Source organism: Sorghum bicolor, chromosome 6 (genome assembly GCF_000003195.3).
Source record: "Sorghum bicolor cultivar BTx623 chromosome 6, Sorghum_bicolor_NCBIv3, whole genome shotgun sequence".
NCBI lineage: Eukaryota > Viridiplantae > Streptophyta > Magnoliopsida > Poales > Poaceae > Sorghum > Sorghum bicolor.
This window is the reverse complement of record NC_012875.2, coordinates 49,267,271-49,283,868: the sequence shown is the minus strand read 5'-3', so window position 1 is coordinate 49,283,868 and position 16,598 is coordinate 49,267,271. Positions and strand designations below refer to the sequence as shown.

Here is a 16,598-nt window from a genome sequence, read left to right as displayed (position 1 = left end):
CCAAGCAGTAGCTTAGGCCTCCACACACCACTGTACCAGGGGCTGGCTCCATAGTTTTAAGGGCCTTAGGGCGAATAATGGGAAGCTAAAGACCCTTTAGATTAAGCATTTTTTTTAAAAAAAATAGTAAGAGTCAACGGCAGCATGTATATAGTTCTTTTTTATTGCATATAGTTCATATAATTCATAAGACCCAGTACCAATATAACAGATCAAGAAACTAAAAAAGTAGTAAAATAAGCACACCTTACGCAGTCCAAGATGTTGTGGTACATCTGTGTACGGCATGCACATTTTGCAAAAAACATAAAAAATTACCTCAAATAAGACAATGACAATGACGATTCACAAATGCTTATTAGGAAACATAATATAGAAAATAAATACTTAGAGAGTACACCCTGCCTTGTCATGTAAACGCCCCTCCTGCTCTCTTGAATTGTAACTCAAAACGCTAATTTGGAGGGCTTTGCCCCTTCCACACCCACCGGCATCACCGGAATCAGTGAAATGAAATTCAGTTGGGGATCGGTTCCATCCTCCCCGTCGTTGACCTAAACAAAACAACCGAATATCTGCTATGCAAATAAGCAAAGCAATGGAATGGAATGGACTACTGTCCAATTATTGACGAATTTACCTCAACAATAACTAATTGCGCGGGGGTGTAATGCCAGATGGAAGTCATCGTCTTGTACTCTTGTCCATTGGCGGCTTGGGCCAGATGGGTTGCAGAATCTAGAGAGGCAAAAAAAGAAAAGAAAAAGAAAAAAAACTGTCAATAAAGAAAAGTTGCAAAATATATTAAGAGGCAAATATATTCCAGAGGAAAAAGAGGAATTTAGTAAAATGCTTGATATAAGACGTTAAAGTTGCAAAATACTAAATGCAGGGAGGGGGAAAAACATGGTATAGGAAGCTAAAGAAAAGTTGCAAAATACAGTGAGGCAAAAAAAAGTCAGTCAAGAAAACTTACAAAATATATTAAGAGACAAAAAATAAAAGTGCTGGCTGTGGTGTTCGGACCTTTAACAAAATGCTTGATAAGAAGCTAAAGTTACAAAATACTAAGAGTATCTTCAACAGTTTGGCAAATGACTTCTCATCCATGTTTTTTTAGAAAAATGAGGAAAAAACCTTCTCCAGCAGTTTGTCATCCCAACTCCCTATATTTTCTAATTAACTTGGTACTTGGCATATTTCTCTTTCTAGCGTGCAAATGTACGCACGGGCTCCGTGTTTGGCATCGCTCTTCTCCTCATGCTTAGCATGGCTCTTCGTTCGCTTAGAGGGGCTCTTCATTTTGTTAGCAGGTTTTTGTGTTTTTGGAAATGAAATTTATCGAACTATTGAAGATGAGATCGTTTTTCCTCCCCATATTATTTTGGAAGCTGGCAAACAACAAGATTTGAGAAACGAACTTTACCAAATGGTTGAAGATGCTCTAAATATAGGGAGGCAAAAAAAACATGGTATAGAAAGCTAAATAAAAGTTGGAAAATATATAGAGGCCAAAAAATATTAAGTCAGAAAACTTGCAGAATATATTAAGAGACAAAGATGCAAGATATAGAGAGGCCAAAAAAATTTGTAAAATATATAAAAAACTCATGCTTAGCATGGCTCTTCGTTCGCTTAGAGGGGCTCTTCATTTTGTTAGCAGGTTTTTGTGTTTTTGGAAATGAAATTTATCGAACTATTGAAGATGAGATCGTTTTTCCTCCCCATATTATTTTGGAAGCTGGCAAACAACAAGATTTGAGAAACGAACTTTACCAAATGGTTGAAGATGCTCTAAATATAGGGAGGCAAAAAAAAACATGGTATAGAAAGCTAAAGAAAAGTTGGAAAATATATAGAGGCCAAAAAATATTAAGTCAGAAAACTTGCAGAATATATTAAGAGACAAAGATGCAAGATATAGAGAGGCCAAAAAAATTTGTAAAATATATAAAAAACTCATGCTTAGCATGGCTCTTCGTTCGCTTAGAGGGGCTCTTCATTTTGTTAGCAGGTTTTTGTGTTTTTGGAAATGAAATTTATCGAACTATTGAAGATGAGATCGTTTTTCCTCCCCATATTATTTTGGAAGCTGGCAAACAACAAGATTTGAGAAACGAACTTTACCAAATGGTTGAAGATGCTCTAAATATAGGGAGGCAAAAAAAAACATGGTATAGAAAGCTAAAGAAAAGTTGGAAAATATATAGAGGCCAAAAAATATTAAGTCAGAAAACTTGCAGAATATATTAAGAGACAAAGATGCAAGATATAGAGAGGCCAAAAAAATTTGTAAAATATATAAAAAACTCATGCTTAGCATGGCTCTTCGTTCGCTTAGAGGGGCTCTTCATTTTGTTAGCAGGTTTTTGTGTTTTTGGAAATGAAATTTATCGAACTATTGAAGATGAGATCGTTTTTTCCTCCCCATATTATTTTGGAAGCTGGCAAACAACAAGATTTGAGAAACGAACTTTACCAAATGGTTGAAGATGCTCTAAATATAGGGAGGCAAAAAAAACATGGTATAGAAAGCTAAAGAAAAGTTGGAAAATATATAGAGGCCAAAAAATATTAAGTCAGAAAACTTGCAGAATATATTAAGAGACAAAGATGCAAGATATAGAGAGGCCAAAAAAATTTGTAAAATATATAAAAAAATGCTGGCTGTGGGGTTCGAACCCACGCGCACTGCAGTGCAGAAGATCTTAAGTCTTCCCCCTTAACCACTCGGGCAAACCAGCTGAAGATGTACAATAATATTTCAATCTCTCCAATATACTTTATGACCACAAAACGTGCTCCAAGCTCCCACAGTGCGAACAGGCATGGCTGACCTGTCTGCGCCATAGCACCCATTGAATCCAAGCAGCCTCTTCCCAAATTTAGCAGGACCAGCGTACGAGACTTTCGGACCCGAGCAACAATGCATGGCAATGGCAGCCTCCCCAACCATCTGGCCGCCATTCGTGGCTCAACGCTGTTTTGCGCCTCTCAAACAGCATGGCAAGGGTAGGCGACGGGCACGGACAAGGAAGCTGCCGTGGTCATGGACAGATTCAAGGTTTGCTCCTTCAGCGCCAGGTTTACCTCGGGTACGATTTCATCTTCATGATTCTTGGACCTTTTTTGATGCATGCATCAATCTTTTTTTCCCCTCTAAAATTCATTGCTTTTTTTTTGGAACGAAGGGCACGAGATTGTGCCAGTTTCATTGATAGAGAAGGGAGCTTTACATCGCAACTAACCAGGTTTAAGAAAGCTACTCCAATGATACACAAATCTTTTGCGCATTCGAGAGAGAAAAAAAGAAGCCTACTGTCGTGCTATTAGAGACGCTAAATGGTTTGCCCCTGCCAAACCCCAGATGGACGACGCCTCCTTGATTTTTCCAACAAACACCGTACCATAGTGCTCTGTTTCTTGTGTTGGTATTTGCTTCTCAATGCTGGCATATTTAATTTCGTGGGTCAGAATGTGGAATTTATTCAGCGTCAAATCATATAGCAAATGCTGCTAAATATCAATTTTTGTGTCATAATGTGTTGGGCTTACCTCTAAATTCGAACATATTCAGTATTGCATATAGTTCTCATCATATCATGCGGTAGCATAACTGTTTGTATACAGTTTCACCTATTTTTTTCTTCAGTATGTGGGTAAACTAAGGCCCCGTTTGGTTCCACGATATAAACTTTAGTCCATATCACATCAAATGTTTAGACACATGCATTAGGTATTAAATATAAACTATTTACGAAACTAATAGAATAATTTGCGAGACGATTTAAGTCTAATTAGTCCATGATTAGACATAAATTGCTATAATTACAAATATGCTACGGTACCTATTAAACTTTAGTTCGTCCAACCAAACACCCCCTAAAATGTCCAAAAGCTAGCCTTTGATTATTTGATTCGGATGTTAAATGGAAAAAAAGGAACAAACCGTTAACTTATAGAACTATTCAAAAAAAGCTTCTGTATGTGTGCTTGTAATAAACAAAAAACTGCTAGGTTCAAGCTGTGTCCTTGTCCTCACATGCCATTGGTGGACTAGAAGTGTGCATTTACTTATTGTTCATCATTAGTAGCTGGCAGTTCTGTTATGCTTCTTTTAGTAGTGGTCACCAATTACCCTGTCTTCACAAGCCATGGATACATTTTGCTTTCTTCTGTCCTGCTAATGCTTCCTATTGGATGGTGGTCGGTTAGTTTGAGCCTTTGGGGCTAATGCTTGAAGCAAGTTGTGTATAACTGCTGATTTGTTCTACTTCCTGGTTATATTGTCAGTTTAATTAATGTAACATTCAAAGCTCTTATGTATCTATCCCCTTTTATAAAAAATCATTTTTATGTCATATCAAGGTTTGCTCTTAGTCATACGAAATGCAAATTTAATGGCCCAAAGCTGAAAGAAAAGAGACACATATCTTCCTTTCATAAGATATGTGTCTCTTTTCTTTCAGCTTTGGGCCATTAAATTTGCATTTCGTATACCAGTATGACTTTGCAGTTTAAAAATTGGCTTTTATAACCAATTTGTACGCACGGTGATTCAAATGGTGCGAAATACAATTCCAAGATATGCGTGAACACTAGTTTTCTTGATTCGACCGCAAAGGGGCACATATCCGCACTGAGCACTAATTTCTCTAGGTGGACTGATATCATATTGTATAATTGGCCCTACCTTTTTCTCTTGCTAGATGAAATTTGACAAATAAGACAGCATGGAGAGAATTGAGGTGGACGGGGACTTCATTGCCGCTGGGAATTGGAAGGTAATCCACTTGACTTCTCGTTTTTATCGAATGCTAGTGATGCTAAAGTGTTGGTAAATTTGGAATTATCTTGTTTCAACTGAAACTTTAAACCCTACCATATTGAATGTTCTTATGAGAATATCAACAGAATGGTAAGTAGGTGAAAAGTAATATGGCGTTAAGATCAGTTTCCTGCTGTTTTCTAGATTAACATTTTGATTATTCAATGATGTAAAGTATCAGGATGCTGGGGGTAGGATCAGTTGGATTATTCAGTTTGCTTCTTTTTCACAGCTACATGGAGCACTATGCAATGAACTTTACACAGTAGTCCGTGAAGTTTTGGATGCCATTCCTCCCTTTGAGACTACAAGGTCAGGATGCAGTCCTGGGCTCCTGGCATTGAGCTCCTTGAGGATATCTGTTGAGAAAGCCAAGGATTTACTACAGTATTGCTCGGAGAGTAGCAAGCTTTACTTGGTATATATATATATTTTTCATATCTGTGAATCTGTTTGATATTTCCTAGTCTAAGTAAAAAAGGACGAATGCATGAACTATTTTTGTACAATCATGTCACCAGTGCTTGGCAGAGAACAACTTCTCATGAACTTTCTTTATTTTCGAATGCAACGAGTTTTACTTTACACTGAATTTCAGGCTGTTACAGCAGAATGCGTTCTAACAAAATTTGAGAATTCAAGGCAAGGACTTCTGGAAAGTCTTCACCAAGTGGAAGAAACGATTCCGGAAGCAGTCGGTTCTAAGGTTGTCCATGATCTTTCAGAAAACGTACAGTAGTTTTGGCATATTTTCAGTTTTTTCGCCCGAAATTTTCAATGAGGAATTTACTTCTGCATGCTGCAGCTATTAACAGTCTCATGCTAATTTGACTTGGACCTTGTTTTCTTGAGGAATTACTTGGATTCCTGGTCCCCTAACAAGTAGTTTCCTTCCTAAATTTCAGATCACTATGATTGCACAAGAACTGGAAAAGGCTGATTTTGCTTTGGATCAGTCTGAAAAGCAACTTGGTGATGAAGTGAATCAACTAATTCAGAATGAACCAAAATCCAATGGGTTCCTTGATGAGAATGAACTTGAATTTCTCCACCAAATTGCTTTCCGTGTTGGTATTACATCATCCGTGGCAGCTCTCACTGAAAGAAGAGCACTTAGGAAGCTTCTTGAGAGAGCCCATGCAGAGGAGGACATAAAAAAGGAATCAATTGCAGCCTACCTGCTCCACCTTATCAGGAAATACTCGAACATATTTAAGAGTGAAACAACTGATACCACCAACTCCCTGTGCTCAAGCCCTTCCTTCTCCTCCAGATCGAATTCTGGCTTGATTGGTCTGCAACATTCACTGTCCAGCTCAACCGATCTCCATGGAAACTGTCAGATTCTTGAGAAGCAACTCCCAAGGGTTGGCTCCTACAACTCGAAGCAGATGAAGGGGTTATCAGGGAGTATGCCCTTGCCACCTGAGGAGCTGAGGTGTCCAATCTCCCTGCAGCTCATGTATGATCCTGTTGTCATTGCATCCGGTCAGACATATGAACGAGCCTGCATCGAGAAGTGGTTCGACAGTGGCAACACAACCTGCCCGAAAACTCGCAAGCAGCTGTCCCAGCGCTTGAGGACACCCAATTACTGCATCAAGGGTCTGATAGCATCTTGGTGTGAACAGAACGGGGTTCCTGTTCCATCTGGACCGCCAGAATCTCCCAAGCTAGAACACCTGAGAATTTCATCCCTGGAAAGCAGCGCATGTTCGGCGACCCATGGCGCTAACGCTGTTTTGTTCGAAGACACAGCTGACAAGGATAATGCCAAGTCGGAGAGTGAAGTTTCCATGGAGATGTTGTCTCGTCAGAACTCCGGAGAGGCCACCTCCAAACTACGTGTACATGAAGAAGTCTCACCGGAGAACTGCTCTCTACAGAGCTCCAAGGAGGTTGCACCTGAGATATGTGGGGTTGAAGACTCTGTGAAGAAGAGTGCTCATCAGAACTCCAAAGATGATGTGCCTGTCAGTGACAGATGTGAACAGTGGCTCCATGTGCTGAACAAGAACGATGCTGAGAGTATGAGTGAGAGACATAAGTTGGTTGAGCAGATCAGGATCCTGCTGAAGAACGACGACGAACTTCGGGACTATGCAGGTGCTAATGGCATTGCCGAGCCACTAATCCATTTTCTGAAGATGGCTATCAGCAGAGGAGATGTGCAGTCTCAGGAGGTTGCTACAATGGCTATGTTCAATCTTGCCGTCAACAATGACCGGTAAATATATACAAATGCTGTTCCGTTTGCTACACCAATTAAGCGTAGTGTCAAAAAAAAAAAGCACTATGATGGATCTCAATTGTTTTCATCATTTGTTATCAGGAACAAGAGACTGCTGCTGTCAGCTGGAGTGATCCCCCTGATCGAGCAGATGATACAGAAACGGGAAACCTGCGAGGCTGCCATCGCAATGTACCTGAACATCTCCTGCATCCCGGAGGCGCAGGCGATCATCGGCTCGAGCATCGCCATCCCTATCCTCGTCAATGGCCTGGGCGAAGATGGGCCCCGGAGCGACACGTGCCGCCTGGACGCGCTGCTCACCCTGTACAACCTCTCGCTGCACGCGCCCAACATCCCGTCCCTCATGGCGTCCGGCATCATGGAGGGCCTCCGCGCCGTGCTGACGCCGTCGTCCCCGTGGACGGACAAGGCCCTGGCGGTGCTGCTGAAACTGGCGCTGACCCGGAGGGGCAAGGAGGAGATCGCGGCCAGCGCGGCCATGGTGGGCGCCATCGTGCTCATCGTGGACAACGGCGAGCCGGGGGAGAAGGAGAAGGCCGTGTCGTGCCTGTACGTGCTCTGCAGCGGCGACGAGGGCAGCAGCCAGACGGTGCTCCAGGAGGGCGTGATCCCGGCGCTGGTGTCCGTGACGGCCAGCGGCACGGCCAGGGCCCGGGACAAGGCGCAGCGGCTGCTGAGGCTGTTTCGGGAGCAGCGGCAGCGGGAGATGGAGCTGGAGGAGACGCAGCCGCGGGTGGAGCTGCACGAGGTGGCGAGCCAGGCGGCCGCGCAGCAACAGCAGGAGGAGATGGAGGAGGAGGAAGAAGAAGAAGAAGAGGAAGAGATGGTGCTGGGCGTGACGACGCCGCCGGCCGCCGCGGCCAGTAAGCCGAGCGGCGGCGGCGGCGGCGGCGGCAAGAAGCCGCGGCTGCGCAGGTCAGGGTCCAGGAGGTTCACCAAGGCCTTCACGTGCCTGCTCAAGAAGTGGAGCCTGCGATGAGCTGGGAAGGATCGGCCAGTCCGGCGGTGTAATGTAACTGAGCTGTGCTCAAACTGTACCGCCGTGATGATCCGTCTTTGACAAGCGCGTTGCGTTCGCCATGCCTGAGCCCATGATTAATGGTTTCTTGAAATGAGATTGATGAGCAAACGCAAGCAAAAAGTAGTACTCCCTCCGTTCCAAATTATAAGTCATTCCAAGAATCTTGGAGAGTCAAAGCATTTTTAAGTTTGACCAAAAATATAGAGAAAAATATAAAGATTTATGTCATAAAATAGGTACACTATGAAAATATAACTAACAAAGAATCTAATGATACTTGGTTGGTACCAAAAATGTTATTATTTTGCTATATAAATTTGGTCAAACTTGAAAAACTTTGACTCTCCAAGATTTTTGGAATGACTTATAATTTGGGACGGAGGGAGTAGTTCCGTTCAAATTAGGACGAATATATCACCAAACGCTCTCGGTGACAAGCACGCGTCCAAGAGCATCCGAGTAGACAACCTAAAACTCAATGGTTATTACCCTGGGGGCCTGAGCACCCGTGCAATAATCTCAGCGAGAAGGAGGCGGGTTCCCGTTGAGTACACAATAAATACAACAACAGGGTTCCCACCTCCATTTCGCATTAAGATTCATGTTAGAGTATTCTAAAATCTGTGCCTTAATATTTTAAAATCAGTGTGGGAGTATTTTTTTTACCTGCACGAATCATAGAACAAAATAAACGGTGGAGGTAAGAGGTGTGCGCCAACCCCACTATGGAAATTACAAGTTGGTACACATCAACAACCCTAGAGCTGGTGGCAACAGCAATAGAGGACTCCAACACAAGTGACAACCATTATATGATTTATTTATTTAAGTATAAAAAATTTGTTGAGGTTAGCACTATTATCCCTATCAAAAATCTCACTTCAAGCTCTATCACTTATGTTAAGCAACATGATGCAAGTTTCAAGTGATTGTTTATGATATTATAGTATCTAAGAACGTACCTAAAATCCTTATTCTAAAAAGGGCAAAAAAAGTTAATGAAACATACAATAAACATAAGAGTTTTAACTTAACTTGAGTTTAAAAATAATTTAGAACATGTTTAGTTCCCCATGGAATGCAAAATGCAAAATATCAACTATTTCGGAGCGATGAAATACAAAATACCAAATTTTTCAGGGTTATATTTAGTTCTATCCAAAGTGCAAAATTTATTGCCCTTATTATGGCCTCCTGAGGCTCTTTTGGGCTTTTTTTAGCCTCTTGAGGCCAAAATTCAAAATGGAGAATGCAACCATTTTACAAAATTTTTGCATAGTGTTTAGTTCCATTATGCAAAATGATGAACCGAAATCTAGAATTTTTTTGGATGAAAGGAGAACTAAACACCCCCTTATAACAGTTAATACGAATAAAATTCGAATTTAAATTCATAACTTTGTAAGATATATGATGCAAAAGAGCTACCATTGTTAAGGTTTCAAAATAATTGCATATTTAAAGTATATAAAGGTGAAGCAAAAATATGAATATAATATCAATGTATAGATCAGCCCTTTCCAAAAAATTTGTTAATAAGTTTATGATGACTAGATATAGATTGTAGTATCTATTATGTCTATTTTGTTAGAAAATAAATAACGAGAAAACATACAATTTAATTAAGTATTTTTTAGTTATATATGTTAAACAATAACTAATATTTATTGGCCTGCTAGGATTCCTTGTCAAGGACTGTGTAACCTAGCCGAGAAAGAAATTGGAGCAGGCGAATATTTTGGTTGCCTAGCTGGGCCTTGTTTACTTCCAAATTTTTTTGAAAAATAGAATCAGCATTGTAGCACTTTCGTTTGTATGTGACAAATATTGTCCAATCATAGACTAACTAGACTCAAAAGTTTTGTCTCTCAAATTATAGGTAAACTGTGTAATTAGTTATTTTTTATCTATATTTAACGTTTCATGCATGTGCCGCAAGATTCGGTGTAATTGGAAATGTTATCCATTTTGTAAAATAGGTGAGGAAGTAAACACGGCCCTGGTTGATCTTGATTCGTGCAAACAAGCTTTTGCTTGTTGGGCGAGGCAAGCCAAAACGGTTCTCTGGCTGGGCGAGACAGAGGCGAGGCTAGCCTCGCTCACAACCAAACACACCTTATTTCTTTAAAAAATTCTAGTCCGTGGGAGATTACGGGTTCATGAACTATTTGTTTCCAATTTCCAGTTGCTATTATGTTTTTTTTTCCAACTCTTTGTAGGAATGGTAGCAGCAGAAATGCTTTACTTAAAAGCTTAGTCCCTGTTTGGATACAAAGTACTAGAAAAATACTATGATTTTCAAAAAACACTTTAGTTTTCAAAAGTTGTTACGTGGTTGGAACACAATAAACTTTGTATTCTTAAAATCATGGTTTTGTTAAAATTGTAGCCTTTTGAAGTTTTAAAAACTCCACTAAAATATCTTTTTCATGATTTTGTCTCTTTTTAGGTTAGGAAACCACAGTTTTGTGATACCATAGTTTCCAAAAGCTGTGGCTAGTCATATACTATTAGTATAAGACAATCAGTTTAAATATGGAGCGCAATGATTTTCGGTGAAAGCAGTGTAATTATCACTAGTGATGTTTCTGGTTCAGTCGGTTAGACCAGATTTTACCGTAAGAGCGACAATGCAATTCAAGGTAGTAGGAGCTTTGGGGGGTGTTGTGATGTTCACTTGTTCAGTTCCCGTTCATTTGGCTAAAAAGTCATGACAGAAAGCATTGTCCGCTGATATTGTGAAAAAAAAAACACTGCTACAGATTCGACAGATAAGCTCAATCATATACGCTTCCCTGTCCAAATCCAAATAGATCCCAACTAAACCATATTTCCAGTTGTGGTTCTCTGATCCCATATATGTGGTTAATTCTCTGATCGGAAAGCATATGGAACAGATAGATTTTGAACTTTGCTGACTCCGATTGTGAGTGCAGTGGCCATAGCTTGGCTCCCGTGTGCGTGAAGCGTGTCGTGTAGTAGGAACGAAGTGCAGTGCGCCTACGCCTGCAGTCACAGGCCCGATGGTCAGAACAAAAACATCATCCATAAGCCCAGCATTCCCTTTCCATCCCCTCCGCCCTCCGCCCTTGCTACTCCAGTTTGAACCGCCGCCGTGGGGAATCTAACCGCGGGTCCCACCTTGTAACAAACTGACCAACCGACTTATCAGCAGTTCCGAGTTGAGCATCCTCCTCCTCCCTACAAATACCTGTGCCGCCTCCCTCGCCAATTTGGCCAGCCTTTCACTTTCAACCACAATCCAAAGAACGACGTGCGAGAGCGAGCGAGCGAGAAAAAACCAGAGCACGCAAGAGCAAGAGAGAGCAGCCCCTCGAGAGGAGAAGGCGAAGGATTCAGGGGAGCCAAGGACCGATGGCCGACCCCGACGACTATTGGACGCGGATGGCCATCGCCGGCCACGCCGTGCTCCGCATCGCCTTTCCCGTCGCCGGCGTGGCCGTGTGCGTCGTCGCCATTGTCATGTGGTGCCCGTGGCGACGGATCCGCCTCTCCACGCTCGGCGGCGTCACCACCCTGACGCGGACGCTCAACTACCCCTGCACCATGTGCCAGGAGAGCATGGAGGCCGGCGAGAAGGTCCGCACGCTCTCCTGCGACCACGCGTTCCACTGCGGCGGCGGCGCCAAGTGCGAGCGCGGCGTCGACCAGTGGCTTCTCACTCAGGCGATGGCGTGCCCGCTCTGCCGCAAGATCCCCCTCCCCGTGCTGCCGGGGAAGCAGCCACCGCCATCGTCGCCAGCACCTTCACCGTCAGCATCGGAGCCAGCTATACAGCAGTTGCCGCGGACGTCGTCGTCGTCGACGCAGGATTTGGAGAAGGCGCTGCTGCTTCCGGCGCACGACGAGACACTAGCGGAGGCGTCGTCATCAGCATCGGCGCCCAGGCCACCGCTAGCGCAGACGCAGTTGCCGCGGACCTCGACGCCGGATGTGGCGGGGGTGTTGCCGCTTCCGGCGAGCGACGAAATACTACCGGACGCGTCGTCATCGCAGTAGACACGCGTGATCAAGCTTGGATGGGACGATGTTGACGCCTCCTGTGGGGCGGTCTGGCGCCGGATCAGCACTTTCAGAGGTTCTTCAAGGATTATTTCGTCGTTCTTTTTCTGCATTCTTGTTCTTGGAACTGATCGAGGGTAGTTCGTCTTTTTTGATGGTCTGGATCAGCTCTTGAAGTACTCGTTAGTTGTTCCCGTTTTTTGCTTTCTTGGAACTGATCAAACTTAGCCGTGTTCCTGTTCTTCTGTTCAGAGCTGCGTCCACCTGTAACGAACCAAATGTCTGAATGCCAAGAAACTATGGTTTGGTATTTCTTGGATCAGTTGTAAGGTTCTGATGGAAGCTATTAGATCTTTGGTTCATTGCTCTGGTACTCTGTTCTATTCCTCGGTACCTTAATGCGAATGTGATTTCAGTATAAACTGTTGGCAGCATTGTTTGCTAATTTCTTGCGATAGTGCTTGACATCAGTTGCTTCATCATCTACTAATCCTTTTCTGGAGAGCCAAAAACCTGTAGGTTTGGTTTCTGAACATATGGTTAATAGTTCTGAATTTCTCATGACCTGCTTGTTTGCTTTATATCGTTTTTCTTGCATTCTAGATACTGCTGGTATTATACCTTTTATGAATGTATGATGGCTGAAGATCACTATACTCTTCAGTTTTTTGGCTGTATGCAACGCCTGATCAATTTGAGACATTAGTTGAATTTCAGGAGGATGTGAGCAGGTTTTGGTTTAAATCTGAATCTCCTATGATATCTTGTGTGTGATGCCATGTTTGTACCTGCATATTGTTCCCAATTTCATGTTGCCATTATGCTTTACTGAAAAGTTTAGTTCTAATCAGACTTGAGTTACTTAACAGCTTGCTGAGCTTGCCTATTTGTTTCTCCACAAAATTTTGCCAGTTGATGAAGTTTCTCATATACTGTTAGCATCAGACATAATCAGTTCGTTTCGTGGCAAATATGGAGCACAATAGTTTTCGGTGACAGCAGTGTAATTACCACTAGTGATGTTTCTTGGTTCAGTCAGGCTTGATATTTCAGTGTAAGAAGGGAGTGCAATTCAGAGTTCATAATATGACAATAAAATTCAGTGTAAGAGAGATGCCAGAGAGAAGTAATTTTGATTAATTGTAGATACTACCTACAAGTTTCTAGTAGTTTGCTTGTTTGGAGTATTTTTTTTAGCTTCTCATTGGAGATGTTTCTTACCGCCAAAAAGCGGTTGAACTGAAGAATACAATTAACAGTTTTCAAGAAAATCTTGCAGTGCGTTTTTTTTTTTTGCTTGCATTCCAGCTTCCAGGTGAATACGGTGCAGCTGCTGCCTGCTAGCCTGCTATTGGTTACATTAAGACTTACGATAGCTGAAGATGCAATGTAATTTGTTTTCAGAAATTACTCAGTTCATGAGATTTGTTTTCAGTGTTTTTGCTGCATACACTGTCCAAATCCAAATAAACATCTAAGTTGTCCAAAGCAACCAGTAGACCCGAATTGGAGTTTGGATTATCCACAATATGCTTTCAGAATGCATGTGGTGCGGCAGAAAATTTTTATCACACGCGGTTGCTTAGACCAAAAGGTTAGATATATTTTTTTTCATTCAAGTTATTTTCAAAACATTTAATTAACAAAGATTATAAAGGAAAAAATGTGAACATTTCCCCAAAGTTCTCTTTGCAGAATGAAACGAGGGCCTTGTTTAGTTTACCCAAAAACCAAAAACTTTTTAAGATTCTCTGTCACATTGAATCTTGCGGCACATCCATTGAACATCAAATATAGACAGAAACAAAAGCTAATTGCACAATTTGCCTGTAAATCGTAAGATGGATATTTCGAACCTAGTCCTATAATTGAACAATAATTATTAAATAAAAATAAAAATGTTACAGTACCCAAAATCAAAAGTTTTTTCGAACTAAACGAGGCCGAGATTAGGAAGCGCTGAGACTAGCCTAGCAATACGTTTTGACTTTTGAGGCAATTTGGCGTCCCCTTCAAATAAAACGGATGAAATTCTTGATCTCTCCGGACTCCAAAAGCGACTGTGCTGCATGTGTTGTCGTCGCTAATGGACCCTATTTGGGTACGAACGAGAGGCTGCGCAAGACCACGAGCTCGGCCCTGTCTGAGCTTCCAGACGGACTGGCCCATCCAGTTCTTCAGTTCAACGCCCCCCCTGCCTTCCACTTCACTCGCAGTCGCAGGCAGGCAGTCGCATCGCGACGAGCCGCTTTCGCCGTTTCGCGTCGCTCCTCTCATGATCTCGTCCCCCAATCGGCGACATTTCCAGCAATTTGGTCGTTTCCCACGCGAGCTGCGCGCAACGCAACGCAACCATCCCACCCACCCCGCTCCCGCCGCAGTTTTCCCACTGCTTCCCGGCCGGGAAATCGATCCACCTCGCCCCGATCCCCGCCACGCCACCAGCGCAGCCGCCGCGACGGGGGCCCGACGCCCGGCCGATCTCCCGCCTCCGCCAGCGCCTCGGTATTTGATTTGGCCTATTATAATATCATGTTCCTGCCGTATTGCTCCCTATATTGCTATTGTGGTTCTCTGATCTGAATTCTGAAACCATATTATTTTCCAGTTTCTTGTTAACGGCGGCGGCGTGCTAAGAATGTCTTGAGCGACACGCAACTACTCACAGCATTCCCCTCGCCGTGCTTGTGCTTCTTCCAGCAGCGTTCCAGCGTCCGGTGTCAGGGATCGAGCGAGACCTGGGGCCCACATGATAACTAACCGGAACCGACTAAGCCAACCCCACCTCCTCCTCCTACAAATACCCACCGCCGGCAATGCCATTGCCACCTTCGGCTTCCAATCCAAACGCGAGCAATCCTAGAGCAACGCGAGCGAACAGAAAGCCAGAGCAAGAGAGAGCGAGAGGAGGTGAGGCAAGACGCAAGGAAGGGGAAGAGGAGGAGCGAAGGCGCCATGGTCGACGACGGCCGCATCGCCGGGATGGCCATCGGCACCGCGGTCGGGGGCGCCTCCATCGCGCTCTTGGCCGGCGCGAGCTGCTGGCTGGGCATGAAGGCCTACCGCGACGGCCGGTTCTCGAGAGGATGGCGGCGGGTGCGCGTCTGGGCGCTCGGCGGCGTCACCACCCTGGGCCACGCGCTGGCCTACGACTGCGCCATGTGCGGCCACAGCCTGGACCAGCGGGAGGCGGTCCGCACGCTCTCCTGCGGCCACGTCTTCCACCTCCGCAAGGGTCCCAAGTGCGGGAGCAACATCGACGACTGGCTCCGCGAGAACCGCATGCGCTGCCCGGCCTGCTGCCAGCCCGTCCACCCCGTGTTGCCGTGGAAGGCGCCGCCGACATCGGCGCCACCGCCCGCGCCCGTGCCACTGCCAGCGCAGTGGGAGCCATCGTCGTCGACTTCGGATTTGGAGGCCCAGGAGCCGCGGCGGATGGCGATGGAGCAGGGGCCACCGCGGCGGCTGGCGTTGGACCAGGGGCGACCACGGTACCCGCCGTCGATGTGGTTCCAGGACGCGCTACTGTATGGGTCGCCGCCGCAGTAAAGACACATCATCGAGCTTGGATGGGACGGTGTTGGAGCGTCTTTTGGGGCCCGTCTGGATCACTTCTTCAAGAGGTTCTTCAACGATTCTTTCGTCGTTTCTGTTTCTGCATTCCTGGAACTGATCAAAGGGTATTGCATGCATCTCGTCTGATGGTCTGGATCGGTTGTCGATGGAGTCCTTCGTTGTTTCTGTCGTTTGCTTCCTTGGAACTGATCGAGTTTAACTTGTGATGAACAAAGCATCTGAAAGTGGCTATGCAACTACGATATGTTAGTTCTTGGCTCAGTTTCAATGATCTGATGAAAGCTAATAGATTCTTGTTAATTGATTAGGCAGTTTGTACCATTTCCTTGTGCCCCACTGTGGAAATTGATACGGCTGAGTGAGCATATTGGGATGAGAATTGAAGGATTTTGGTATAAATTTTTCGCCATAATGTTTTCTAGTTTCTTGCAATAGTGCATCTGTGCATGAAAGCAGTTCCATACTCTGTTACTTGTTTTCTCGAGTGCTAAAATGGCAAAGAAAAAACCTCAAAGTTTTGCTGCTGAACATATGATTAGTTTCTCTGGAAATCTTTTGAACTGACTGACAGTTTTTGTTCTGATAAAACTTCTGTTTGCTTCATAGTACTAATGTACTATCATTTTTCTTGTATTCGAGTTCAGTGATTCGTACAACAGCTATTGCTTGTATCATGCTGTTGTATAACTGAAGACTAGCAAATGTGTGACAGTTGACTCTTCTGCTGTATGGGATGCCTAATCAGGCGATGGTGATCGAGGGTAGTGTGTCTTGTCTGATGATCTAGATCAGTTTTGAAGGATTCCTTCGTTGTTTCTGCCTTTGAATTGGTCGAGCTTAGCTTTGGGTTGTTTTTGTTGTTTTGTTCAAGTCTGAGTCTAGCCATGCAACTAAGA

At 43.8% G+C, this 16,598-nt stretch overlaps 3 protein-coding genes and 1 non-coding gene across 5 annotated transcripts; 3 read left to right on the top strand and 1 right to left on the bottom strand.

Moving 5' to 3' along the window:
• TRNAL-UAA lies at positions 2,662-2,744 on the bottom strand. The gene has a single exon. It is a non-coding gene; the product is annotated as a tRNA-Leu (tRNA).
• Positions 2,956-8,226, top strand: LOC8060173 (U-box domain-containing protein 6). 2 transcript variants are annotated; one of them, XM_021462777.1, is made up of 7 exons: positions 2,956-3,095; positions 3,192-3,251; positions 4,710-4,784; positions 5,061-5,246; positions 5,427-5,534; positions 5,734-7,055; positions 7,161-8,226. In XM_021462777.1, the coding sequence occupies exons 3-7, from the start codon at positions 4,734-4,736 to the stop codon at positions 8,059-8,061; spliced, it is 2,568 nt and encodes an 855-aa protein (XP_021318452.1). In that variant the 5' UTR covers positions 2,956-3,095; positions 3,192-3,251; positions 4,710-4,733; the 3' UTR covers positions 8,062-8,226. The 2 variants fall into 2 exon arrangements, with proteins under 2 accessions (XP_021318452.1, XP_002448087.1); XM_002448042.2 differs by lacking the exon at positions 3,192-3,251.
• LOC8060172 (probable E3 ubiquitin-protein ligase plr-1) lies at positions 11,474-12,548 on the top strand. The gene has a single exon (XM_002448041.2). It carries the CDS (start codon positions 11,479-11,481, stop codon positions 12,121-12,123), a length of 645 nt encoding a protein of 214 aa, XP_002448086.2. The 5' UTR covers positions 11,474-11,478; the 3' UTR covers positions 12,124-12,548.
• Positions 14,749-16,154, top strand: LOC8073692. The gene has a single exon (XM_002448040.2). The coding sequence runs from the start codon at positions 15,082-15,084 to the stop codon at positions 15,673-15,675; it is 594 nt and encodes a 197-aa protein (XP_002448085.2). The 5' UTR covers positions 14,749-15,081; the 3' UTR covers positions 15,676-16,154.